The sequence below is a fragment of the Takifugu rubripes genome, chromosome 20 (genome assembly GCF_901000725.2).
Source record: "Takifugu rubripes chromosome 20, fTakRub1.2, whole genome shotgun sequence".
NCBI lineage: Eukaryota > Metazoa > Chordata > Actinopteri > Tetraodontiformes > Tetraodontidae > Takifugu > Takifugu rubripes.
Genome location: NC_042304.1, coordinates 3,624,927 through 3,649,694, shown reverse-complemented (window position 1 = coordinate 3,649,694; position 24,768 = coordinate 3,624,927). Strand labels below are relative to the sequence as shown.

General features: G+C 46.5%; 1 protein-coding gene across 4 annotated transcripts; it reads right to left on the bottom strand.

Moving 5' to 3' along the window:
- Positions 1-164: 164 nt before the first annotated feature.
- tp63 (tumor protein p63) lies at positions 165-23,575 on the bottom strand. Of its 4 annotated transcripts, none has more exons than XM_029828567.1 (14): positions 23,359-23,575; positions 20,414-20,548; positions 20,209-20,338; positions 12,479-12,736; positions 6,053-6,239; positions 5,859-5,974; positions 5,369-5,478; positions 5,137-5,273; positions 4,891-4,973; positions 4,665-4,789; positions 2,966-3,111; positions 2,545-2,692; positions 1,706-1,799; positions 165-1,597 (listed from the first exon to the last, which is right to left on the bottom strand). In XM_029828567.1, exons 1-14 carry the CDS (start codon positions 23,409-23,411, stop codon positions 1,301-1,303), a joined length of 2,019 nt encoding a protein of 672 aa, XP_029684427.1. In that variant the 5' UTR covers positions 23,412-23,575; the 3' UTR covers positions 165-1,300. The 4 variants fall into 4 exon arrangements, with proteins under 4 accessions (XP_029684427.1, XP_029684428.1, XP_011612786.1 ...); XM_029828568.1 differs by having other exon boundaries at positions 5,149-5,273; positions 23,359-23,574; XM_011614484.2 differs by lacking the exons at positions 20,209-20,338; positions 20,414-20,548; positions 23,359-23,575 and adding an exon at positions 15,841-16,045.
- Positions 23,576-24,768: the final 1,193 nt, after the last annotated feature.

The window sequence follows — 24,768 nt, the reverse complement described above, 5'->3', positions numbered from 1 at the left end:
GTGAGTAATTAAAATATCACTTACTCAAAAAAACAAACTATATATACATCCACCGATTTTATAATATATTTGACTTGACTGAAGCTCAGATGTGGTTGGGGTTTGTAGTTAAAATGAGTTCACAGTTCTATAAGTCTGACAAAATAATCAGACACTTGGAAGTATTAACATGCAGTACAACAAGTATTGATATTTATTTCAATTATATCAAAATACCCTCAGTATAGCAATATATTTACAAAACATACAAAAATATGAAAATGCAGAATTTCAGCTTTCTGACAATTCTGGCTTCTTGAAATAAAAGTTGAAACTAGGATCTGGGCAAACGCGGGAACACGGGTTTATGCTGTTTTCAATTCATTTTTCTTTTGTTTTGTCACCGGTAAAATTTGTAGGCAATATTCACTTCACTATGCGTTCTTTAATGCATTTTAAGGGAGACTTTGAAAAAAAACTATACAAATTTATATACATTAACATCAAGGATTCTGGCCAGTTATGACATGAAAAAAAAAACCTCTACCAAACCACGGTTCATGAATTTGAATAAAAACAAAACAAAATAACAATGATAATTGTGCCAAGCATACAGCAAGAGAAAAGCCTGCTCTGAAAATGCAACCAGCCATTTGCGCAGCAGTAACACAAAAAAAGAGCCACAAAGACTAAAAGGTCATCAGTCATAGTACTACAAAACACTGGGGCAGTAACAGGCATGTAGGCCTCCATCCGTCACTTAAACACCACCTGAGAGGCTGGCGTGCGTGCGCGCGCGCATGTTGGTCTCAGAAAAGACATACAAAAACATAAAATACAGCAGGAAATCATACTGCCCGTCACTGAACATTAATACTTCCGACAAAGTTGAAATGTATACAATCAATGCTGACTCGTGTCACACGTGAACACCAGCGTAGGCGACTAATGGGAACAAGAATGATGCATATAAAAATGATAATACACGTTTGCTATGGCCCATAGCAGAAACAGAAGCCCAACTAAGCCCTCTAATGTGAGTATTGTTTGCAGTCATGCTCGAATATGGGAATGAATGCGTCGCAAACACTTGGAAAAAAAAAAACTTGAAAAAAACAACAACAACAACCTTAAATCAATCCTGAAATCGTAGCATTTCTTAAGTGCTCTCAAGAAATTAGGACATCATTAAAACGCACTTTAACTCGAACAAATGCAAATAAGTGCAGCTCAAATCTGAAGATGCGGTTGGTTCTCAGCAGTATTTAGTGGAAACGTCCCATCGGGGTGAAATGATGAACCGGAGCGCAGGAGCGCGTCTTTACTCGCCCTCCTCCTTGATGCGCTGCTGTTTGTTGCGGCGGGAATCCAGATCGAAGGAGAAGTCGGACCACTCGTCGCGGGGAGGGAAGGAAATGGTCTGGCGCAGAGTGAAGCGCACGGCGTCAATGACGCGCTCGCCGCGGGCCTCGGTGGCGCCCACGCTGACGCTGGAGGCCCCGCTGGTGGTGCGCACTATGTGGGGAGGAGGGGAAAAATCCATGGCCTGTCGGTGCTCCATGATGCCCTTCCAGATGATGTGCTGGAACTCTGAGGGGATCTTCAGCCTGGACAAGTCCTAATGGTCATTACACAGGGGAGGGTTAGTATTCGCGGGGGAGGGAGGGAGCCGCCACTCTTCTTTCTAACCCAGCAAATGACTCGTGTTGGATAGGGAATGGCTCACCTCCATGTTATAGTTCTCAATCTGGTAGATGTTGGTTAGACCTTGTGCTGTGAAGTAGTCCAAACAGCCGGCGCAGCCCAGTCGTAATAGGAAGCTGTGGAACACACCAGACAGGTAAACATGCTGAAAACCACCGGCTCAGGTCAGATCAGTCATGTTAAAGCACGGGGAGGAGAGCAGAACTTCTCTCTGACAGCTGACTCCGCATTTCCTACAGCAGGTTGGCCAGCAAGTTGGAATGTTTGCAGGCAACAGAGCTCCAAATTTGTGTATAGATTAATCTGGAATGCCCTCTGGTGGTAGGCTGCAGTACAGGAATTCAGCCCCTCCTCCCTCGTTCCTTTTTTCTTTTAGTTTGACCTCAATCCAGACGAATAATGTAAATTTGTCCGAGAAATTTGTCCAAACGTGGTTCCTACTTTTTTTAAGAGGGACATGTCACCTACATGTTCAAGTGCCTCTTTAAAAAAACGAACAAAGTTCATTTGTTTTTGTGATTATTTGTTGCCAGAAATCCATACGAATAAACCACAGGAAGTAGCTGTATGTGCACTTCCTGGTTGCGGCTGGCCGAGGATGATGTCACTGGTACAAAACGGCCAATCAGTGGCTTCACTTTAGTACAAAGACAGGAAGTCAAGAAACTTCCATCTTTGGTCTCATACTGATGTTTATCGTGTGATTTTGTTTTTGTTTTTACCAAATTAAATATGACTCTTGGGAGTGCTCCTTGATTTACGTGCACAGTTGATTTCTTTTAACGTATTTGAGAGAGATCTCCTTTAACCGAGTAAATTGAGGTAAGGTGCACGTGTGTCCCATGCGGACGGATGAGGTACCTGGAGATGCTGCTGTCCATTGGGTATGGAGGAGGGGGGGTACAGTGGGAGGAAGGCACCAGGGGTAGCTGTTGCTGCAGTGCGTGAGTGGGACTCAGTGAGCTCATGTCAGCGTTCATGGGGACGTGAGTGCCCATCATGGGAGACACTGCAGAGACAAGAGGAGCTGCTGTGAGCTTCGTCCGACCGCTCTGAGATTTACACAACGTCTAAGGGAAACACACGAGGGGTGGCTGGGTGTGCGGGGGGGGTGAGGGGGCGGTCGGGGACCTCACAGGGATCACATTCTTTATTATAGGGGAAATTTCTGTCACAGAGGAGAGGGTTCTGGTCCCCTCCTGCCTGCCCTGACATGCTGGTGAGATGTTTATGAGAAGCCCTGGGGCGGGGGCAGAGCTCAACTAAGACAAGGTACACTTACTGTCAGTCAGGCCGCCAGACATGCTGGAGGGGGTGAGCGTGTTTCGCTGCTGGGGGTTCATGAGCTGGCTGACGGAGGGCAGCTTGTTGACTTTCCCGTGAGTTGGGGAGCAGGAGCCGTAGGAGGGCTGAGACGGCACCGACGTCCTGGGGAGGGACGGACAGGAGGTTACCGCGAAGAAATACAACTATTGTCATTAAAGCTATAGATCCCCCGCACCTCATTTTAAATAAAAGGACAACAATTCAAGCACAATAAAATCATTTATTATATTTTTACAGACAAAAACTGCCACAAAAGAGTCTGTTTCAAACAGAATATGCTCGACATCCCAGCTTTAAACATACGAGCTGTCCCGCAGGGACATTCCGAATCATGACCAGCATTAGGAAAAGTTTCACATTAATGCCATTAGAGTGAGTCCAGCTCGTGATACATTCATTAGGAGGTCAAGTAAGATATAAAAACAGATGCTTCATATTGGTTCCGCTCCAACTGTAGTTCTGATAAAAGGCTCAGTCATCAAAAAGCAACCCAACAAAAATCCCCTTTATTTTAACACAAATATTGCATGCAAACAAGTCTCTGTCCAGCGTGTGGGACTGCAGAGCTCGAGTGTCCTCAGCAGAGTCCAAGGGAGGAGGAAAGGGAAAGGAGGAAAAGGGAGAGTGGCAGCGAAATCAAGGCTGACATAAAGTAGGCAGAGGAGGTCCAGAGGAGGACGAATGTGGGGGGGCAGAAGTTCAGGAGGGGCTGCAGTGACGCCTCTGCGCTCCTGCCGGCTCCATGAGTTGGCTACCAAGACATGTTTTTATCAGACTGCAGGAGAAGAACCAGAACAACAGAGAGAGAGAAAGCAGAGAAAAGAGCTTACTGAAGGAGAAGCGATGGATGACCCCCCCTTCCCCCAGAAGTCAACACAAGTGTAACTGCACTATTCACGATGTCCACAAGATGGAGCCCTACCAACACAGATCACAGCTTTTCTCACAGCTATTTAGACAATAAAAAAACCTTTGCTTTTAAAGGCTGCGCTGGAAACACTAGACACTGACACAGAATAACACGCTGGGTAGGTTTTTCCTGCACGCCGCAATCGAGATGCGCGCGCCGCAAGTGCCAATATGCAAAATCTGCTGCTCTGATAGCAACAAGGCTGTTTGCCAGTCTCCCAATGGGAAACTATAACACAAGTTATAATTATCATCAGGACTTGTCAAACTATCATTTACACTGTCATCTTTTCCCCTAGCTCACAGCGAGGTGGGCGTGCACTTTTAATTACCCTCATACGAAGAGATGAAGCCGAGGCTTTTTAAGGTGCTGTTGTGCAAAAACCTTGGGAGGCACCCAAAGGCGTAAACCATGGAAGCCTCGCCTTAACAAAAAAAATAAAAAACGCAGCCAAGCACTTTTCTCCTTCGGATTGGCTCCTGTCCCGAGAGAGCAGAGCAGAGCAGAGCACCTCTGGCTACAAGGTTCTTCCTCTGAAGTGGAACCGTCATGAAAGTTTCGCAATCGCCCCCATTTAAAAACACATTACATTTATTCTGATTTTCCTGCTGCTATGATTCAGTGGGAGTGGGGAGGGGGGTGAGGAGGAACAGAAGGAAAAAGGAACCTCTCCCGGGGGTGAGGGGTCCTGCAGTAAAGTCAGAGATCACCGCCGTCGTGGTCACGGTTCTGCACAGGTACTCACTGTTTCTGAAGCAGGTTCTGCTGCTGCTGTCTGTAGGATTCTATGGTGTGCTGCGGTAGAAACTGCATGAGCTCCAGCGACTCTTTGATCTTCACCAGGATCTCGTAAATTTCTCGGCCTTTGATCTGCGAGGAGGGTAAAAAACACAGCGACGAATCAACAACTCTATTCGCACCGATAACCTAACGTTAAACCTTAACAACATGCTTGAGAAAGGAACCCTTACAGGCAAGCAGAAAACTTCCTCATCCGTAGATCTTCTCTTCTTGATGGTGGACATCTGTATTCCATGGGAGACCTGGCGAAAGGCTGGGTGGGGGGGGGAGAAAAAAGTGGATGAGTGCTACTGACTGTCTGTCTAAAAAGGCTTAAGACAGAGCAGAGCAGGAGGGGAAACATGCCGGGACAGTTTGGCAGCATTCACCAGGTGTCAGCAGCTTGTCAGCCCACCACCTGCCCCAGCCCTACTTACGGTGCTTCGTACCCTCACTGCTCTTTGTGGCATCCGTCACGTGCTGCTTGCGGATGCTGTCCTCATCCGCCTTCCGGTCTCGGCCGGGGCAGGCGCAGATCCTGGCCTCGAAGCACCGGCGGCCGAGTACCTGACCGCTGGGAGGAGGTGGAGACACACAACAGGTCAGAGGAAGGATCCGTGGGTGGGGGGGGGAATGAGGAGACCCCTGACGGGCGGGTTCATCTCTTACTCTCTGGTTTCCAGAGTGACGATGATGAGGATGGGACGTCTGTTCATCCCGCCCACGCAGCTGGAGTTGCACATGAAGTTGTACAAGATTGTAGTGAACTCCGTCCCCACCTGCAGAACAACACAACTGTGAGTGTGAGTGACATCGTCGTCCTCATCGCGAGGTCAGAGGTCAGAGGTCAGAGGGCGCGGCTGTAACCTCTCTAAAACTGCCTTGATGAATGCCTCTGAGCGGAGACACGTGGTCAAAGATCGATAATATCATGTGGCTGTAAATTACATATTGTAACGTGACCCCTGAGCTCCACAGGCCGTGTGCTGCCTGGGGGCCCCGAGCCGTGATGGAGCTCAGTCTGAGGGGGCTTTAAGGGACAGCGGTTGTTACATGTCAGGATTCTGTCAGCGTTCTATCTGTCAGTGCAGGCTGAGGTGGTGAGGCGCCGCTGACGGGGCGTTCAGCCGGCCTCTCCCCGCGATGACAGGCGGCTCACCTGCGGAGGCTCGTACGGCACCAGGACACTTTGTCTTCCTGTGATGGTGTCCTCCACGTACTGGGCATGGTTGTTCCCCTCCACGCGGATCAGGTGGCTCGGAGGAGCCATCTGGCCTGGAAGACACAGCCGTTAAATGTGAGATTAGCAGAGATTAGCAGAACCCCAAAAAATACAGCGCAACAAACACGGACCATCGTTGAACTCGCGGCTCAGCTCGTGGTTTGGGCAGCGTTTCACCACCTCAGTCACGTGCTCGGCTTTCTTGTACACGGGCATGGCTCGGACAACAGCGCCCTGCGGCGGGGTGGTGAGGACCTTAATCTGGATGGGACACGTCTTGGCGATCTGGCAGTATAGTTTCTTCAGTTCGGTTGAATACTGGAAAAGACGACACACGGGACAAAAATGTAACCACAAATGCATAAAACACACGTGTTATTTAGTTTTTGCGAGGCAGCCAAACAATATTTTGCCTCCATTTTAAGATCTGTGTAACACCTGTTGCACGAACTCTTTACTTCTGGTTCTCCTAAGGCAAAAAAAAAGGGTTCATGGTGAGACTGTGATTATGACCTACTTAAATCAACACACACACACACACACATGCACAGATTTGCTGTATGGGGAAACCTCAAAGTTGTTTCAGAGGGAGCCTCTGGGACTTCCGAGGAGCTCCATAAAATGGACCGCCTCCAGCAGCAATTAAACTGGGCCTGCTTTCATCTTTAAAGGAGGATTATTCTGTTGAAGCATCTGATGGCGACTCATCACACAGAACCACACTGGCAGCGCGACACAAGCGCTCCTTCCACTGGTGGGGTCGACTCGGGTGTCAGAGGAGCGCCAGAACGTAAAGATGGCTCCCTCAAAGCGGCTCAGCTTCGAGAAATTGTGAACCAGACGTCCCGTGTAACGACTGCGCCCTGATCCATGACACAGTTCGAATCGATAAGCACCGCACCTTCAGAAAGTCCGAATTGTTGCTAATAGGCACAACAAGACTGTGCAAACACGCCATTCAAATCACTGCTGTGTTAGCACAGCTTCAAATCCCCTCGGACGCAGCGCGCAGGGCGGGGGGAACTTTTGCTTGTCAGGTTGATTTCTGAGCAAAGAGAAAGACGACATTGGGAAAAGTGCTGGAGGCTGCGTTGGAGAACAACGAAACATAAAATCACCATTATTAAAGAGAAAAGGATCTCATCCCAGAACCTGTCTGCGTTGCCTTTAAATATTACAAACTTGGCGTGAACACTTTGTACTTTGCTCCCCAGGCACAAACTTTCCTTTCATCAAGACAAACCCAAAACACTGCGTCTTGTTCCACACACACACGCACACACGCACACACACACACACTGCTGACATGGAATCCTCTAATAAACAAGAGTTAATAAGACATCTACGCTCGTTCCCTCATCTGACCTTAAAATATATGTACACGATCAAGTGATCTTTGAATATTTATGTATATTAAAAATCAGCTAGTGGAGGGGATTTTATGAACATAGATTTATCTTTACTAGACAGACTTAACAAGTTATAAGTCACATCCCTGGAACATGTCTGTCATCAAAACCACAGAAGTGACTCTTCCTTAAAAAAAAAAAAAAAAAAAATCAAAGCAAAAGCTAAAAGGTCTTTGTCCAAAAAAAAAAAAAAAAAAGGCCAAGATAAATGGTTGAAGTTGTCCCCTGGTTCCTAACCTGATACTCCCCGTACGCCCCTGTCAGTCAGCTAAATGAGGTGGAGAAGCCAAGCCGGGAGACGGCAAAGGAGCAAAAGCAGCAGACGTAAGCAAAGAGAAGCCGTGCTGTGTGAGGGGTTTAGGATGTGGTGTTTGAGATAATTACAGGATGCTGGGTTTGTGCAGATAATGGTAGAAAAAACAACAAACAACAAGAAAAAAAAAATCCAAAACGAATAAAAACAGCACTGAGGAGCAGTGAGGCTTTATCACAGATGATAGAGGCAGAGAAACCAAAGGTTGGTTAGATCACACACACACACACACACGCACACGCACACGCACACGCACACGCACAAAGAACCCTCCCAGCCCTGAAGCCACAAACTTTAAGCACCACCGCTGCTGCTGCTGCTGCTGCTGCTGCTGCTGCTGCTGCTGCTGCTGCTGCTGCTGCTGCTGCTGCTGCTGCTGCTGCTGCTGCTGTGTTTGCACAGCAGTGAGAGCCAGAGCCGCCGCCGCCGCTGCTGCTGCCGCCGAGCCAGCGCTGAAAGCAGCAGCGAGCTAAAGCTAACACTGTTCAAGGTGGAGGACACCCAGTTGACTGATGGGATTCAGTGGCTCGCATAGGGTGCGGTGCTCAGGTGTTAACATGTAATTATGAGTCTTTTCACTGGTCACAATGTGAACTGCACAGCCAAGAACACACAAAAGCACAATACGGGGCCGCTTAATCACAATCGTTTGAAAGAAAACTTCTCCCGAGTGTTTGCTCGGAGCACACGTGACACACGTGCACATGTGGAAACAACGAATGACCCCCCCGTGTGGCTGAAGCACTGGTCCACTCTGCAGGAGGGATACAGCTACCTCCCTTGCATCACGCTTGCTTGTAAGAGTATTAATGAAATTATGTTTCATCATAATGCGACATTGGGCAACGTACAATTTGTTCTAATGCCTGTACAGTTGCTGCATGTGTGCAATTACTTTCTACCATCTACAAGACCTGAACACCCAAACACACACTTCCCGTTGGGCGCAGGTTGAGGCAGGCCCACAGCTGTAGCGTTCTTTTCTCCGTGACAGGCGCTGCGGGCGCATGCAGAAGTCAAGTCCTGACAAACATCAGGCCTTAAACAAGCACCGTTTGGCGCCTCTGGTCTTGTCTTCTTCATACCTGACATGTCATGTCTTGCCTGAAGCTACTCCCAAACTCGTTTAATACAACAATAACGCAAAGGAGGTTATGTTCGTGTCTTTTTTTTCCTTCTTTAAAACCTGAGCAAAACACCCACTTGAATATAACTGATTGACTATTTTACACCTTTTTTGTTCAAAAAAAGGTGTAAAATCAGCAGTTTTGACGGGCAATCTTAGTCAAGACACCTGTCCGAGGGCAAATCTGTACATGTGGCATCATGTTTGTAGGCAGCCCATGCTCACAGAGTCCTGATAGGCTACCCAGTGTCAAAGGATAGAACCATGAACCATGAGAAGCAAAGGATGGGTCCTTTAAATCAGTTTAAATGCTTCTAATTAAGAAAAAAGACTGCCTTCACCTGAGTTTTGAACCTGTGATGATGTTTGTGTGGGTCTAACATCAACACACAACATGGGTTGTGGTGTGCAGAGCTCCGCACACACATCCAGGAGTTTGGTAGTTTTGATCATCTTTTCCTGACGACAGACATGTTTTTGTATTTATACGGCTGCAGCACGACGCCTGGTGCAGATGACTGGGTGTGAAACGCTTCGTCCCGGGTAAAAAAAATGAATTGCCAGACATTCCACCTTTAAAGTAGGTTATGAAAATAAAACACCTTCCTTGTATCGTTCAACCCTTTTCAAGTTTGTCTTTAGAAGGAAACGAAAAATCAGAAATCCCCTCGACCCTTTTGCCATCTCTAGTTTTCAGGGCTTGTCTCTCTGCGATGGGCGAGTCGGGACAGGCTCGTCGACACAAACAAGTCTCAGCCCCATCTCGTGAGGCGTGGGACGGGCCCGCAGATGTTCCAGGGGCAAGCCGAGTCTTGCCGGCCTTTCGCTAGAATCCTCGTCCCTTTGAGCGTTCAAGCGCTCTCCTCCTCTGGCGCAATGTGAAATGCAACCATCGAGCTTAACTCTCTCAATAAGGCTGAGCCCGCTGCAGGAGCGCAGGGTTCAGGAAAGAGGCACGCAGTATTTACACAAGTATTATCTACAGGCCCGCAATCCATTACTGTAATCCTCCCGGCTCTACATCACACCGGCGATAGCTCAAACCATGACAGTCTTCTCCTTTGACTGTGATGTATGGTGGCACTTAATACGCTCTGCAAACACAACCAATCTTCCGTCTCCACAATAGTTGCATCAGTGGCCGACAATAGCCGCCTTATTCGCGACACTCCATTAATTCGGTAAAGCCAAGCTGATGAGACGCCGGCCCGCGGCTTCACCTGGACGACGGCTTTTTTTTTTTAAAGCAAATAATGAAAGAAGGAAACCAAGTAGGAGCAGTTGTGGGGAATGGTGACGTGTTGCGCCTCTGCGTGTGTGTCACAGCCGTCCTAGACAGGAAGAGGTTAAGGTGTGGGTTAGGGATTAGGTGTGTCTCCAGAAGAGCAGTAATCAAAAAGCACAATACACAGTCCACTAAATCCTGTGGCACATCCCAAAGGCCTTCAAAAAGGGGAATTAGCACATCTATGCACGGTGCAAATCTGTAGGGTGGGGTCACCTTCGGTGGCGCTCTGCCATCGGTCCGTCAGTCCAGCAGCCGCGCTACTAGGTGGAGATTATGGGAGCTTTGCGAAAGACATCCTGAGATCTGGTGAGGGGAGACTTCTCTGGGATGTGAAGCAGCTCTATAATCACAATGTTTATCAAATCGCTTGGCTGCACATGGAGCTCAGGGGGAAAATGACCATCTCTAAATGCCATTAAGGACCATCAGCAGACAGGTAAAAACTCTGCTGGAACCACTTCATAGTTCCACGCTGCATCTTAGTTCTTGATGCCTGATTCATGTTCTTTCCTCTGCTTCAGATGATCAAAGACTGAAACTGACTAATGTCCACGTTATTATGTCCTGTCTTCAGTTCATTTTGGTTTAAATTCAAGATTTTAGCGAAAACATAAATCCTTTACTTTTCCATGCTAAGCCAAACCAACCAGTTATGTCATATGTTATGACTGTGGGACCCAGTCTGTTGTGCTGGTTGTGTCTGTGACTGGGATGTGTCCCAGACCAGCGTTGTTCAGGCTGTGGGGCGTGCCGCTGACAAAACACACTCCTAACCTCCTCACAGTTGCGTGGCAGGCAAACACTTTTGTTTTTGGACTGTGAAAATGACAGGGATGACTGAGGCACTGTGGGAAATCTGCAAGTGTCACGGTCCCACACTTGGCGTGGCCAAGGAACACGGCGAGGTTGCCCAGCACTCCCTGAATCAGCCTGGTTACCTGCCAGGAAGTGCATTTCCCGTTAAAGCGAGCTGAGATCATTTCCAGCCCGTTTTCAAATTCTACATCACAACTTTGGCCCAGAGGCGGCGCTAGTTTGGTCTGTAGCTGGCTGTGCTGAGAGGCAGAAGGTTCTTGGTTCAAGACCCAGTGTGGCCAAAACACAGAAAGTGCTCTGTCAGTAGGGGGAGGTACCAGGACACCTGCAGAGCAGCCCTGAAGTGCCCTTCAGCAAGGCATTAAACCCCCAAATGTTGGTGGAGGTACCCTTCATTTGCCCATATTTAACTGGGACAGGCCCCAGGACCCTCCCCCAAGAGGGACATAGCAGAAAAAAATCATTTTATCCCAAATGTTTTTATCACTTTATTGTGACAGAGGCAATTCTGGCGGGGATGTCATCCTCATCTGGCACCTGGGACGGCCACTAGGGAGCATTAACACGCTGAACATACGTGGCCCATCAGTAAACAAGTAATCAGGCGGAGTTGTGACGCAACAGCTGTCGCTCCGCGCATAATGACAGAGCGGGTTGTGCAGGTTCCCAGAGCATCACAGGGTGCCATGCAGCCGCTCAGGGCACCTCACACCTGGGCCGCCTGCTGCCTTTGTCATCAGCGAAGAACCGCTGAGCCCTGACTGGGTGTGAGTAAAGAGGAGCTCGAACATGAGTAACACCTAATCACCAGGGGGTCAGAGCAGGTACGTCTGAGCAGTTTCAAGCATCACATCTGCATAATTTAGTCCTTAGTTAAATATGGAAGAGGAGCTGAGCCCAGGTGTTGCCACACAGCCGATGTCAGAGGATTACACATACATTTCGAGTGAAATTTGTCCGTGCCAGATGTTGTTGTGCAACTCAGGATTTGCACATTACTTGCTCCTAAACCTGCCTGGAGCGCAGATGTTCAGATAAGGAGTTTATGACTAGAGGTTTCTCTGAACTCTCCTCTGACGAATCATGGCCCGGTGTGATGGGATCTGATGACAGCTGGTTGTAAAAACATGCCTCGGAAATCTTGACGAAATGAACATTTTCTATGTTTTAAACTGTTTGCCACTTCCTAGCATTGCTCTTCTGAATTGCTGAATGTATAAACGTGACGGTGAGTTCCCGACACTGTATTTTTCAATGTTTTGATCGTTTCTACTTTTATTTCTGTAAGTGGACAAAAACAAGACCAAACTTGAAATGTGATGAGCTCCTGTGATGCGTGTAGGTGGGTCTGGTTACCCTCAACAAAGTTACATCTTTCTGAGCTCTTAGCCTTTAATGATTTATTTAATCTGATTATTAGTTAAAATAGGTCAGTGCATTTCACAGAATGTCTCTATTGATATAAAAAAAAGCAAAAGATGAGAGCAAAACCCCAGTGGATTCAAGATGTTCATCACGAATGATGGAAAACCCCCTAAATTTAACCAAATGTACTCTTTTATGATTGACAGGGGGCAACGAAGGCCTCTCTGCGGGGGGTCTTACCGTCCAGGTGGCAGATTTCGCTGTGCTAGACTGCTGGAAGGACACGTCGAAGGTGTGGGGGCCGGCGTAATCTGTGTTGGACGGGATGGCCGGCGAGGGAGAGAGGGCGTCGAAGGTGGAGCTGGGCTGAGCGTACGGCGACGGGGCGGTGACGTTGTTCTGCGCGTGGTCGTTGTTGTACGGACTGGTGGACGTCGAGCCTCCGTTCTGAATGTTCTGATCCATGCTGTTCAGGAGCCCCAGGTTTGTGTACTGCGACTGCAGAAAAATGGAAAACGTGCACAAAAGAGATTTTTACGGAGAAACTACATGGGGAAAAATATTAAAAACTTGATTCAAGAGCCTTTTTCTTTGTTTTCCTTTTGCTCTGTCACGCTGAGAAATAATAAAAATGCAACATAATCATCAGTCAATTATAAAGGCCTCTTTCCTGAGGCCCTGGCCCCCACAGATCCTCGAAGGCCGTCCAGCTCGCACCCACAAACTAGCTATCAGAGTCGTGAATGAGACAATTACACCCCCCACACACACACACATACATGCACACACACACACATACACGCACGCACACACACACACACACACACACACACATACACGCACGCACACCTGAGAGAGGTCAGCCGAGTCAAACTCAGCATACTTGTGCAACAATGCTACGGGAGGGTGGGGGCTCACAGTATAAGGGTCAGTGTGTGGTGCAAGGCTGCTTAACCCCCCTGGAAACAATAACAACAGGGCTTATAAGAGCTTGTCTGGGGAACAATTATGCTGGGCACACAGGTGTTAGGAGACAAGTGTTGGTTTTTTTTTTGTGATGGACACACACAAACGGGAGACGAAAAGAAAGAAAGGAAAAACTCCACTTTAGCTTTCAGCAAGGAGAGGCTTCCCAAAACACGCACTTCCTGACACTGAGCCGATTGCTCGCATGTACTTCTAAAGGGTTAATCTGGCTGAGGGGGCGGCCGGTGCATCTGGGCCGTGGCGACCAGAACCGAGTTCCAGTAAGTTTTTATCCCTAGCTTTTCATGGGAACGCCATGAGACAGTTTCCTGCCGATCCAGTTGTTCCCGGTGTGGGATCAGGCAGGCGTGACATCACAGACTTTCTTTGAACTGTGGAATAATTCACTTCAGCGGCATCAGGGTGCTCAGCTATTCAGCCGTGACGCAGACTTTCCTGGTATCTGATGCTGCTGACTGCAAAGATGCCCGTGACAGGCACCAATTATCAATGTCAAATTCTAATTGTGGAGAAAAGCTCTCTGCCGGTTAGAGGCCACGCAATAATAAAAAAAAAGAAGCTGAGACATACAGCAAAAGGCCTGACATCGAATATGTCATATCAAATAGGGGTCCATTGGTAAAGCTCCATTGTAGAGAATATAAGGATCAAAGTTAAGGATAAAGCCATAATTGACCTGATACTGAGGCCCAATACTGGAGTCTCACCCAAACTCATCTTGTTTTAGTGTTTAATTGACTGGAAGTGGGATACCAACCTTGAAAAGGTTTGTGTGAGGGAGTTTCAGGCCTTCCCTTTCGTTTCCTTTCATCAGATCTTATTCCACTATAATACAGCAACCATCTAATAACCACTTTAGCTGCTCTTAAAAATTCCTTCTGTTTATAGCCAACGCTGTGTTTAGGCCTTTGGGATGTCAGGCTGCTAAGCAGGAACACAGTAAATCAGCAGCTTTGACATCCTCAACAGCCTCTAATAAAGTTTTTTGGAAGGTTTAAGCTGTCTGTTTGTCTGAGATAAATGCTGGGGGAAGTATCTCAGACTGAGAGCCGAGAGAGGCTGATGAAGTTCACATTAATGGCATCAGATTACCAGGTTAGAACCTCGATATTCAAACGACATATCCGGCTCAAACAGAGCGGCGTCAATGCAGAGGCATTCCACCTTCGGACTCATCTGAATGTTGTCTGCCATTATTGGCATTATTATACAGAAACAAACAGATATGTCTCTCTAAATCTGTGTGAATATAACCACGCTCTTAACATCCCATCAGTAAGCTGCTTTAAATTTAAAGATGAACACAGAATTATCTGATTGTACAGCTGATAGATAACAAAAAGCAGAGGAGACCTGGCCTGAGGGGGGAATGGGTCCCATTCCATCCAAACCTGCTCTATATAGCTTCAGCCACCATATAAAACCATTTAGTGACCACAGGGGAGGGAGGCATTAAAGGCTCAGGGATTGAGGGGTGTAGGTGGGGTTGGGTGGGGGTCTATCTACACCTTATACCTGCTGGGGTGGGCAGAGCAGGTGATTGTATCTGCATCAACACACCATTAAAGCAATTACGACCCTGGACTAAACAGCAGCGCCTGGCCAGTCGCATTCTAATGGCCCCAGCGGCTCCCAGGAGACTGAGGACGGGGGAACCTGATACCTCGCACGCTGGGAGGATCGAGTCGGACACCACTTAAAGACCCCCTGCTCACCAACTTAAAAGACAGTGACCTGACACACCTGCTATCTGCACCCTACAATCTGAGAATCTGTCACCGTTCACTCGCTCGGCGTTTGCAGGACTTAGCTGGTAAAAACAGGAGAGAAGCGCGACACCGTCGTTCCCTGAGCAGCCACCAGCGCAGAAAAGGAAGACATTGATTCTAAAGCTATAAATATTTCGTTGGCAATAGACTGACGTATCCATCTAAAAATGTATTCCATTGTTTGTACCTTTATTATCCATTAAAAATGCTAAAGATTGGTGTAATATTATCACATTTTATAACCCTGCAATGTTAATCTTAAATAAAACTTTTTGAAAATGCGGATTACCCAATCAAATCCAATTTGTGCAGTGTAAAAAATTACATTAGTGAAAGACAGAAATGTTGAACATCCAATAAATTAAAATCCCAACAAATGAAGGACCGCTGCGCCTGTTTCTGCCCACTTCTAACCCCAAACGTTTCACGGCACAAAACAGGAAAACAGGATTGTAAATCTCAGCCGCTGACTAAACCAGCGCATTAGCAGCCATGTCACCCAAATGTGCATTATTGAAAGAGACCGAGCGCTAGGTCACTGTTCACATCCTCCCGTTGCTGCACTAAAAACACACAAATCACATGCAAACATCCCAATTTCCTCTGCATTTTTCTTTTTTTTGGTAACGCACTATAAAAAAATTTCAGATGGATTAATTCTTATTTATGGATCACATTAAAACATAAATCCAGTAAGTTAGAACCATGAAGGAGATTAATGGAACATCGACTTTTGTCCAGGGCTTTTTTCCTCTCTTGGGATTTGTCCTCTCTCCCGTGGGAGTCTGGGGGACCAACTAAAGGAATGCGGCAGATGTCTCCTCAGCAGCTCGGCGCTGCTCTTACCTCGCTGTAAGATGTGGTGGTTCCTGTCTCCAGGTACAACATGTTGGCGCTGAGATTGAGCAGAGCTGCTGCTGTTTGCTCCACTGGCTCCAGGATTCCACGGATCTCTTTTTCTCACTCTACAGGAGTGATGTGATGGGATCTACAGATGCAAAGTGACGAGCAGTAGCTTCTATAGGAAAATATGGGATGGTCATATATACCGGGAAGAGAGGGGAGGGCTCTAAGAAGGTACCTGTCCAATACCTGAGTCCACACCCATCTTCAGGAGTCTCCTAGGCTCTGCAGGCCTCTTCAGTGCGGCTGCAGTGTTTCTTTATTCAGCTGCTCACATTTTGAACGTTAAATCTCAATCATTTTAAGCGACAACCCAGATTGCATTGGGTTTTTTTTAAAATTTTTTTATAGTGTTGCTGTTATTTATTCAGATTTTCCCCCCACTTGTTTATTCAAATAAGGAAAACTAATGACAAGAATGATTTAAAAAAAAAAAAAAAAAAATCCCCAGGTGGAAAGTCCACCAGACCCTCCTGTCTGAGAGTGAGCGTCAAGCCTGGGAGAGAAAAGTCTACCTGAAGCAGCTACTTAGCATAAGAATCCCCCCTGCAGGCCTCTGAGCTATTGCCCATGCTATGTGGGAGCCCCAGAGGAACAATATGTCTCCCGCAGAATGCTTGTATCTATCAGAGATGACTGATGTCGATCTGTTTTGGAAACAATGATCTTCGCTCAGATACTGTAAATTAGCCCGCTCGGACCAACTGCCCCTCAAAAATAACGAAGGTCTATTTCTGGCCGCAGAATAAAATCCAGTTTAGATTCATTCGTTCCGACCAAATGATTATATTTTTTACCAGCAGCTGTGTGAGAAATGTGATGCAAATAAGGCTGGAGAGCAGAGAGATCAGTGTGGTGCAACTCAGTCATGGAACTGAAGCGTGGGGGGGGGGGTTGAACCACTTGCCCTATGGCCAGAACGATTTGAGAGGAGTCTTAAACACATCTTTGGCCTGAGGTCAGTGTCTCCAATCAGCAGCCGCACCCTGTTCGAGCCTTCAGGTCAGTCTGTCACAAAGGCTAATCAACGCTTTAAGGAGACCGATTCAACGGCCTCCCTAGGGACACAGGCGTCACGAAGAGCTGGTCAGCCCTTCTGAGTATGATAATTAGTTTAACTAAACAAACTTCTAATTACGTTGAAACCACACTGGTATGCGAAAAGAAGTTAGAGCACTCAAGGCTGACGCGAGTCTGGAGGTAACTACAAGAGACGCTGAGCTGACGCTAAGATGGCACGAATACAAATGAATGTGCAAAAGTAACACGGAGGGAGAGCGAACCAACACGGGGAGCATCGTCGGGAGGGACAAACTGAGAGCAGGTAGTGGCTAACGGTGTGCAGATCCAGGGGCTCAGACAAAAGAGGGTTGCTAAAGGTTTTCCTTTTAAAGCGTCGGCCCTTTAAGTCAGCCGGATTAGTTTAGTATCAAGTGTCAGTCGGCAGTGGCTGCAAAAGCACAGACACCTGCCCTGAATGCAGCACAATCCCCCATCGGCTGCCACGCAGGGCATCACCTGGGTGGTAACTCTTAAAACCCTCACAATCGGGTGTGAACGGTTCACGAGTTAAGTTAATTAAGATGCGAATTCATTGAAACAAACTCATCAATTGTGTATTGCGTGAGGCTAAACAGAATAACAATGACACCGTTATGGTCACACAATACATGAATAAATCTACCTTATGGGCTCTGTCCTGGACCTATAGGTTAGCCCATACACACTTTATTACAGGTTCCATTTACATTGAAAATGCATCTAAATGCTGAATTTGCTCAGCATTTCTGCAAACTCACCTGACTATTTTAAAAATATATCTCAAGGGCAACTTATGCAACTTAACTTAACTTAGCAACTTAACTCCATTTTTAAAACAAGCAAGCACAAATGCAAAAAAAAAAGGTAAAAGTAAAGTAAAAAATGGCCAAAATATGACTGAGAAAGGCACTAAATGACAGCTGTAGCAGGTAAAGTAGTAAAGGAAAGAATAATGTGAGCTGTATTCAGTTCACAGATAAGGGGGCTGATGCCTCAGCATCCGCAGACCCACATTTCTTCAGGTGGAGCATTTATTTGTTTCTTGGCGCTACACAGCTCAGGTGCTGGAGGCAAACTGGTGGAGCAAAAAAGAGAGAGCTTATTATGGTTGTGTAATTACTGCACAGCCAACTCACTTATCTTGGATTACTTTGGATTTAAGAGAATAGCACAAATGAACTTATGCTTTAAGTTGCACCTCTGGTTACTTCCATCCTCTAAAAAAATGTAAAAAAAATCTAATAATGTAATTTGGAAGCCGCTTTTTTTATTTATTTTTTTTAGCAGGCATCTAGAAGGGAAACTCAAGGAGGTGGATCACAGCAACTTGAAAACTCTATATTAAAATACTGACACAATGGAAATAACGGCTCCGATTCTCCAGAGGTGACAGAGTTTGATTTGCTTCAGATTCTGCTGGAAACACTGACGAGGATGCAGCAGCGTTCGCACACGAAGGGGGCGGGAGGCGCAAAGCCAAACACCAACGTGTAACCAGATCTCTGAGAAGCTGCGTGTTGATTGAGTCACTCTGCTGTAAAGTTGTTGCAATTCTTTTTTCCCCCCTTTCTTTCCTGAAAAGAACCCCCCCCCCCCCCCCCCCCCCCCACCACACACACACACACAGCTGATCTGAACTTTATCTGGCTGCAAAATCAGCTGTTTGGGGTAGGATATAACGTTTCTCCTGCCACTATTTCTGCTGCATTCCTTAATGTCATTTTACTCTCTGGTTGCCCCCCCCAACCCCCACCTTTATATAGAGAGGACACGTACTGATAGACGAGAGCTGGGACTCCTGCAAGCGAAGCAGGCGCTGTGCAGAATTGTTGCCCCGAAGCTACGGGGAAAAAAAAAAAAAGGAATTTCAGATTAAACATAAACCTTACACAATACAAATGAGCCCCCCCAGGGTACCAAACAGAGAGCTGCATTCTAATGACACATGAAGGAGCCACACCTCCACACCGGTGCGTGGGGGAAGGGGGGGTCTGACACAGTAAGAAACATCGGGGTTGGTGGCAAGTCAGCACAACGGCGAACTACAGTCACGCGCACGGATGCTGCCAGGATTGCTGGCGTGCCAATCAGAGCGCCACGCCCTTCTTTAGTGCAAAGGAAAGTGGGTGGTGGGGTGCGGCCATTAATCACCAGTTCAGGAGAGCACAGCCCCCCTCGGGGGAAGTTCAGGGCAGCATTAGTTAGCTCCATGAAAAAGATTGTTATTTTTTCCACCTTGGCTGGACAACAACATTCCTACAGTGGGAGGGGAACGTGCACATCACCACCAGCTCCTGTTGCCGAAATGGCAGAGAAGCGTTCCCCAGTGCAGGTCGGGGGGGGACTTCGTCGGTACACATGCTGTTTTGCACCTTTTCGCTTTGAGCGCTTGAAGTTTCTCAATATATCTGCTGAGAGAGTGTTTAAAATAAAAGCGCATACCTGGAGCAATCAGGGCTCCATATTCGCCCCAGCGGTTAGGAATGCTGGAGCGTAAATCCCTTAGCAACAGCAGTGTTGGGGGAGTGTTGTGTGTTGGCTCATGAGCACGACTCAAGCAGAGGTTTGGTGCGACTGTGCACCTTGATTTTCAAAATTGGTGGAATGGAAGCTGAAGCAGAGTATTAGTCAGGGAAGAAAAGAGAAAATAACAGACACCATAAAATCAATTGAGGTTTGGGGAATTTGCATCAAAATGATCATTAACATTACAAAACGGACACTTTAAAAATGTAATATTCTTATATTATAGTGCAGAGATGAGGGGAAAACATTGCAAAGGCAGTTGTTATAGTATCTTTTACAAGGGCGACATTATAAGTATTAAAACTGAGGTTTATCAAAGAAATGTAAGGTTCTCTTCCCTCCCGGCCCATGAGAAACATTCTCACAGTTAGAGCTTTGCGATCCGCTGCACCTTAAACACACCACTGACAAGATCCCCCTGACGGCATCTCAGGGTCATTTTGGCCACAACTTGGGCCAAATGAGGGGGAAAAAAAGCACCAGACTTCTGTAAATAACCCCTCAAACTTCTGTGAACCACAGTTAGCTCAGAGAAAATTCTACTACTAATATGGAAACCGAAAGAAAATAATTCAACAACGGGAAATTTCCCACTGTGGTTGTTTTGGTTAAAGTGGCATCAAAGGTGCGTTTATGAACCGACCACATAAAACAGAATGGAAAAGATGTCCAGAGATTAAATAAACCGGTTAAAGCGTGACCGGTTTTATCCAGCCGGTGTCACGGTCACCGTCACACACTTACAGTGAACGTGTCCTCGGGCTCATGCATGGTGATGCAGTCCATGCTGATCTGAATGGTGTTCCCTGCAGAACCATCTCTCGGACTGTCGGTGAAGTTCAGCTCGATGGGCTGGACTGAATGAATGGCCGATCTGAAAGGAGAAAGGGACTTTTTAAAAACTTGAAACGTGCACTTGGCCCTTGAGAACGTGCCACCGTCCACTTACTGATCCAACATATCAAAGAGTTGGTTGAACACATCTTGGCTGAAGGAGTCGGATGTTTGTGAGGACTGGTTGTGGGACATGGTGGTGAGGAATGAGCTGTCTCTCCAGGACAGGCGAGACGCTGGGTCTCTGAGCCTGCACACAAGAGGGAGGACAGCCACCATCATGTCGGCGACCCGGCTCGCATCAAAGTTTCCCCTCTGCTTTAATAAGCATTTCTGAAGAGATGCGATGTGAGCAAACACTCGGCGGAGCCGGTGATGGGAAGATCAGAATGATGTGACCACCCAGTCGGGTGGGGGAGGAGGTGTCCTGCCCGGGGAGAGGGGGGGGGGCTACCATTGTGAGGAAGTCCGCCTGCATAATGCTGAATATTTGTACTACCCATAATGGTGATTATGCACCATTCAGACGGGGGCTCTTTGACCCGCTGCCTTGAAACATTACACCTGCTTCAGAGCTCAACCTGCTATTGTTCCTGCTGAAGTGGCGCACGCTGCAGTCTGAGACCACCGGAATTTCACCCCCACCCTCAGCAACCACCACCAGCCACCCCCAACAGCTCTATATGATAGCACTACTGCAACTTCTGGTATGTGTACAGCTGGACTTACTTGGAGGGGCTCTGTGTGTGTGTGTGTGTGTGTGTGGGTGGGGGGGCTGTGTATCTGTGTGTGTGCGCGTTGGGGGGACATTAATCTGAGGCTGGCACTATTTTAAGTTTTGGAATTTCCCAACGCAGTGTGATGAATGATATTAATACCTGCCGTACAAACACAGACACGTGTAATGAAGCAAATCATCTCACTTGTTCAGGGACACAAATGGAAGAAAAATGTTAAAGTAAATAATAAATCTGGCCCACAGTCAAAACCCAGGGCTGGTGTTGCTGTTATTTCAACATTTACCATTACGTGTGACTGCCGGAGTCATTTATTCGTACAGATATTAACAGGTAATAGTCACAATTCTATTTAAACTATTCTGGGTGTAAAATGTACGCATTCTAAATGGTGACACCATATAATCAGCGAACTCTCGGGTCCAGCATACATCGCTGCATTTGTTTCTGACATACTTTAGCATCGTAGTTTAACCACACAAACACCAGACACCTGTGGTATTCTTTCAAAACAACAACAAAGCTAAAGTCACAAAAATAGTTGTTCCGCATCGTCACTTGCTGCTGAGTTGGACTCGTCAGATCTCTACTTGTTGGATTTGCTAATGTGATTTTAATGACCCAAACCCAAAAAGGTATAAACTGTCATAGCTATTTAGTGGTAGATGAAATCAAAGAGGAGAAATAATCAGAGGGAATCGTCAACAATTCCGCCTGGGCCGTATCGATCCAACACTTTCATCCAACACGATCCGACGTTTTACTCTCTAAGTCGCTGAAATTGGTGGCTTGTCGCTGTTGTTTGTCTGCTTTTTTTGGGGTGTCGGGTTACTCAGAGAGTTTTCCAGCTGGCCCGAGGGGAAGGCTGTTCAGCATCCACTTAAAGACGCTGCAGCGCCTCCAGACAAGGCTGGGCCAGAGGTCAGCTCTAAACAGGGACGGCCTTTGTCTCCTGGCAGGTTGGGCACACCGACCGATGAAAATGCAATCAAAACAAACAGCCCAGCCGATCAGCTCGCTTCTCCAGTGTCTTTATTAATCACTTGTTCAAAGGCCTGAGACCCTCTCCCCCCTCATCTGTCAGCCCCGGCTGGAAGAGGGACATGACTACAAAACAATAGAAAGCCCCAAAGTTTCCCTTCCTCTCATCCCCTTACGTTTATAGAAGCGAAACTATCTGAAGTCAAACCCTCAGGGGCAAAATTTACCAGCACAAATGTTTGGAAGTCAAAGTAAAAAATAATGAGACCTTTCTTTTATTCTGTATGGTGTTGTTGCTCGTTGGGTGTCGGGCTTTGGGTTTCTGTGAAGCGCAGAGGGGCAATTTTGATTGTAACAGACGTTATTTAAATAAGGGTGTATTAAATTCTGAAACGCTTATAATTAAAATCCAAAGAATATGAACAGACCCTGTATTTTCTCGCTTATGAATCAATTAAAAGGCCTTTTGTAAGTTTCAGTTAGATATAAATATGTCGCTCAACCGTTTATTGGATCAATTACTAAGTCACGGAAGCAGACGTTTCAATTTAACTTTATTATCAAATAGGCTGACATTTTGTCAAGTTGGCTAAATAATGAATTTATGACTGGAATTATCTGACTTAATTTGTCAGAATGTACTTTAAGCCTTATTTAATTACTAAACATGATTATGATTACGGATGGATGGATGGATGGATGGATGGATGGATGGATGGATGGATAGATAGATAGATAGATAGATAGATAGATAGATAGATAGATAGATAGATAGATAGATAGATAGATAGATAGATAGATAGATAGATAGATAGATAGATAGATAGCTGCTGTGGTAGACGTGCATCGTTCTGGAGGGTCTGCAGCACCTTTTCAATGTGGGACAAGCGTGTCGTCATGCAAACTGCAACTGTCCGCCAGTTTGGCCTCTTGGCACACGCACTGCCGCCCTATGTGTGCTACACTTATAAAAATATCAGGATTGAGCAGCAGCTGAGGACCCAGACACACACAACTGTTCTCAGGTCCCTTCAGATCTCCAGACTGTGAAGCGGCGATCCGCTTCTAACAAAAGGAAGGGAGATTCCCAAAGCTGCATCGACAACTGTGTCGTGAATTGGTTCAATCTGAGCGTACAGCCAAATTATGATAAATACATTATTAGAACATAATTCTATACCATAATACCAACAATGGGACAAGTGTCGCACATGTGCGATGGATTTAAACATCCAGGTAGCGCTACTAATCAATGCTGAGGCTTCGCATAAAACAAACAAATGTTTTAAGTAAGGACAATAATCAAGCAAGTCAACAATTCACACAGTTTTGACACACTTACCGATGAAAGGGGAATTCTGGGTAACACTGGACAGCTGCGTAAGGTGAATTCATGTTGCTATGTCAAGCGTCAATTTGCTGAGACCTTCAAAATGCCTAGCTAGTCACAGAAACATGTTCATAACTACATAACGGCCATAACAGCTAACACCAAAAAAAAATTAAATAAATAGGAATACTTATAAATAAACAATCAGGCCTGGATTAAAGTGCCAGAAGCGACAGTGCAGAGTGGAGACAGTTTCAGAGATGTTTTGAATTTAGGTATTTTTTTCTTAGGCGACCCACAAAGGGGAGGGGCTTGTGTCAGCTCTCTGACCAATCCCCAGCTACGGTTTGAAGGTATCACTCGCTCTCAGTTGCTAGGATATACATATCGAGAAACTGCACCTCAGCCCGAGCCTTCTCGCCCAACAAACACAGGCTGCCACTATCCTGAAAAGCTCCCCTCATGCTTTGCTGGCCACTTCTGACATTTCCACTCAAGTGGCTTCACAGATTAATGGCATGCTGGTTGCATCATTCCTCTCACCAAGTGCCACATAGCGAAGGCGTGCTGATCATTGCCATAAATACATTCTGAAAGCCGGGCGACGGTCGATTATCTGACTGAATACAATCTGCAAAGAAGCGGCAAAGGCTGAGGAATAATTTTTAAAAAAAATCACAGCCAATCGTCCTTTGACTGGGATGTCCGGTGCGATTGGAGTGTAATGAATGAGTTACGCTAACGTTGTCTGGAGCTTCAGGGGAGATACGGACACACAATCTAAATATTGCAGTTTGAAATTCCTGGCACAGTTACAGCGCCACATCCTTGTACATTCTTACCACATCAGACTCTGTCAGTGTAAAGCTAGAGGTCAAGTGTGGTTTTAAAGATGAGCTGCAGATGAATCAGCAGGCTATAATAAAAAGTAGGGTCACAGCGAGGGGAATGATAATAAATAGATGTGGTGTATCCAGGGAACACAAACGTCTAAGCTGCTTTCTTGTACTTTTAATAAAGACATAACAGCCTCTCTCTCTCTCTTTCTCACTGGGCCTTCTGTGCACCTGTGCCCTGCAGACATGCACTCTCATGGCCAACCTGGTGACGCCAAGCTGTAGTAACACAGCTGTTGCTCCAAGCTGCGAGCGTTTGCTGCTGAACCGCACTTTGTATTAAAATGACCACAGTTGGGCGGTTGTCCAGATAATCTGAGATAATCACAGACAAAAGAATGAGTAGCCCAGGCTGTGCTAACATTGCTCATACTAACTCCGGCAGGAAAAAAATGGGAGGAAAAAAAGACACGTTTTGTTGTTTATTTCATCAAAAGCAAAGACTTTATCAGTTTATGGCTAGAAGTGGACACATGGATTCATTCAAAGGTGCAGCGTTGAATTATTTTACATCGTTTTTGACGAT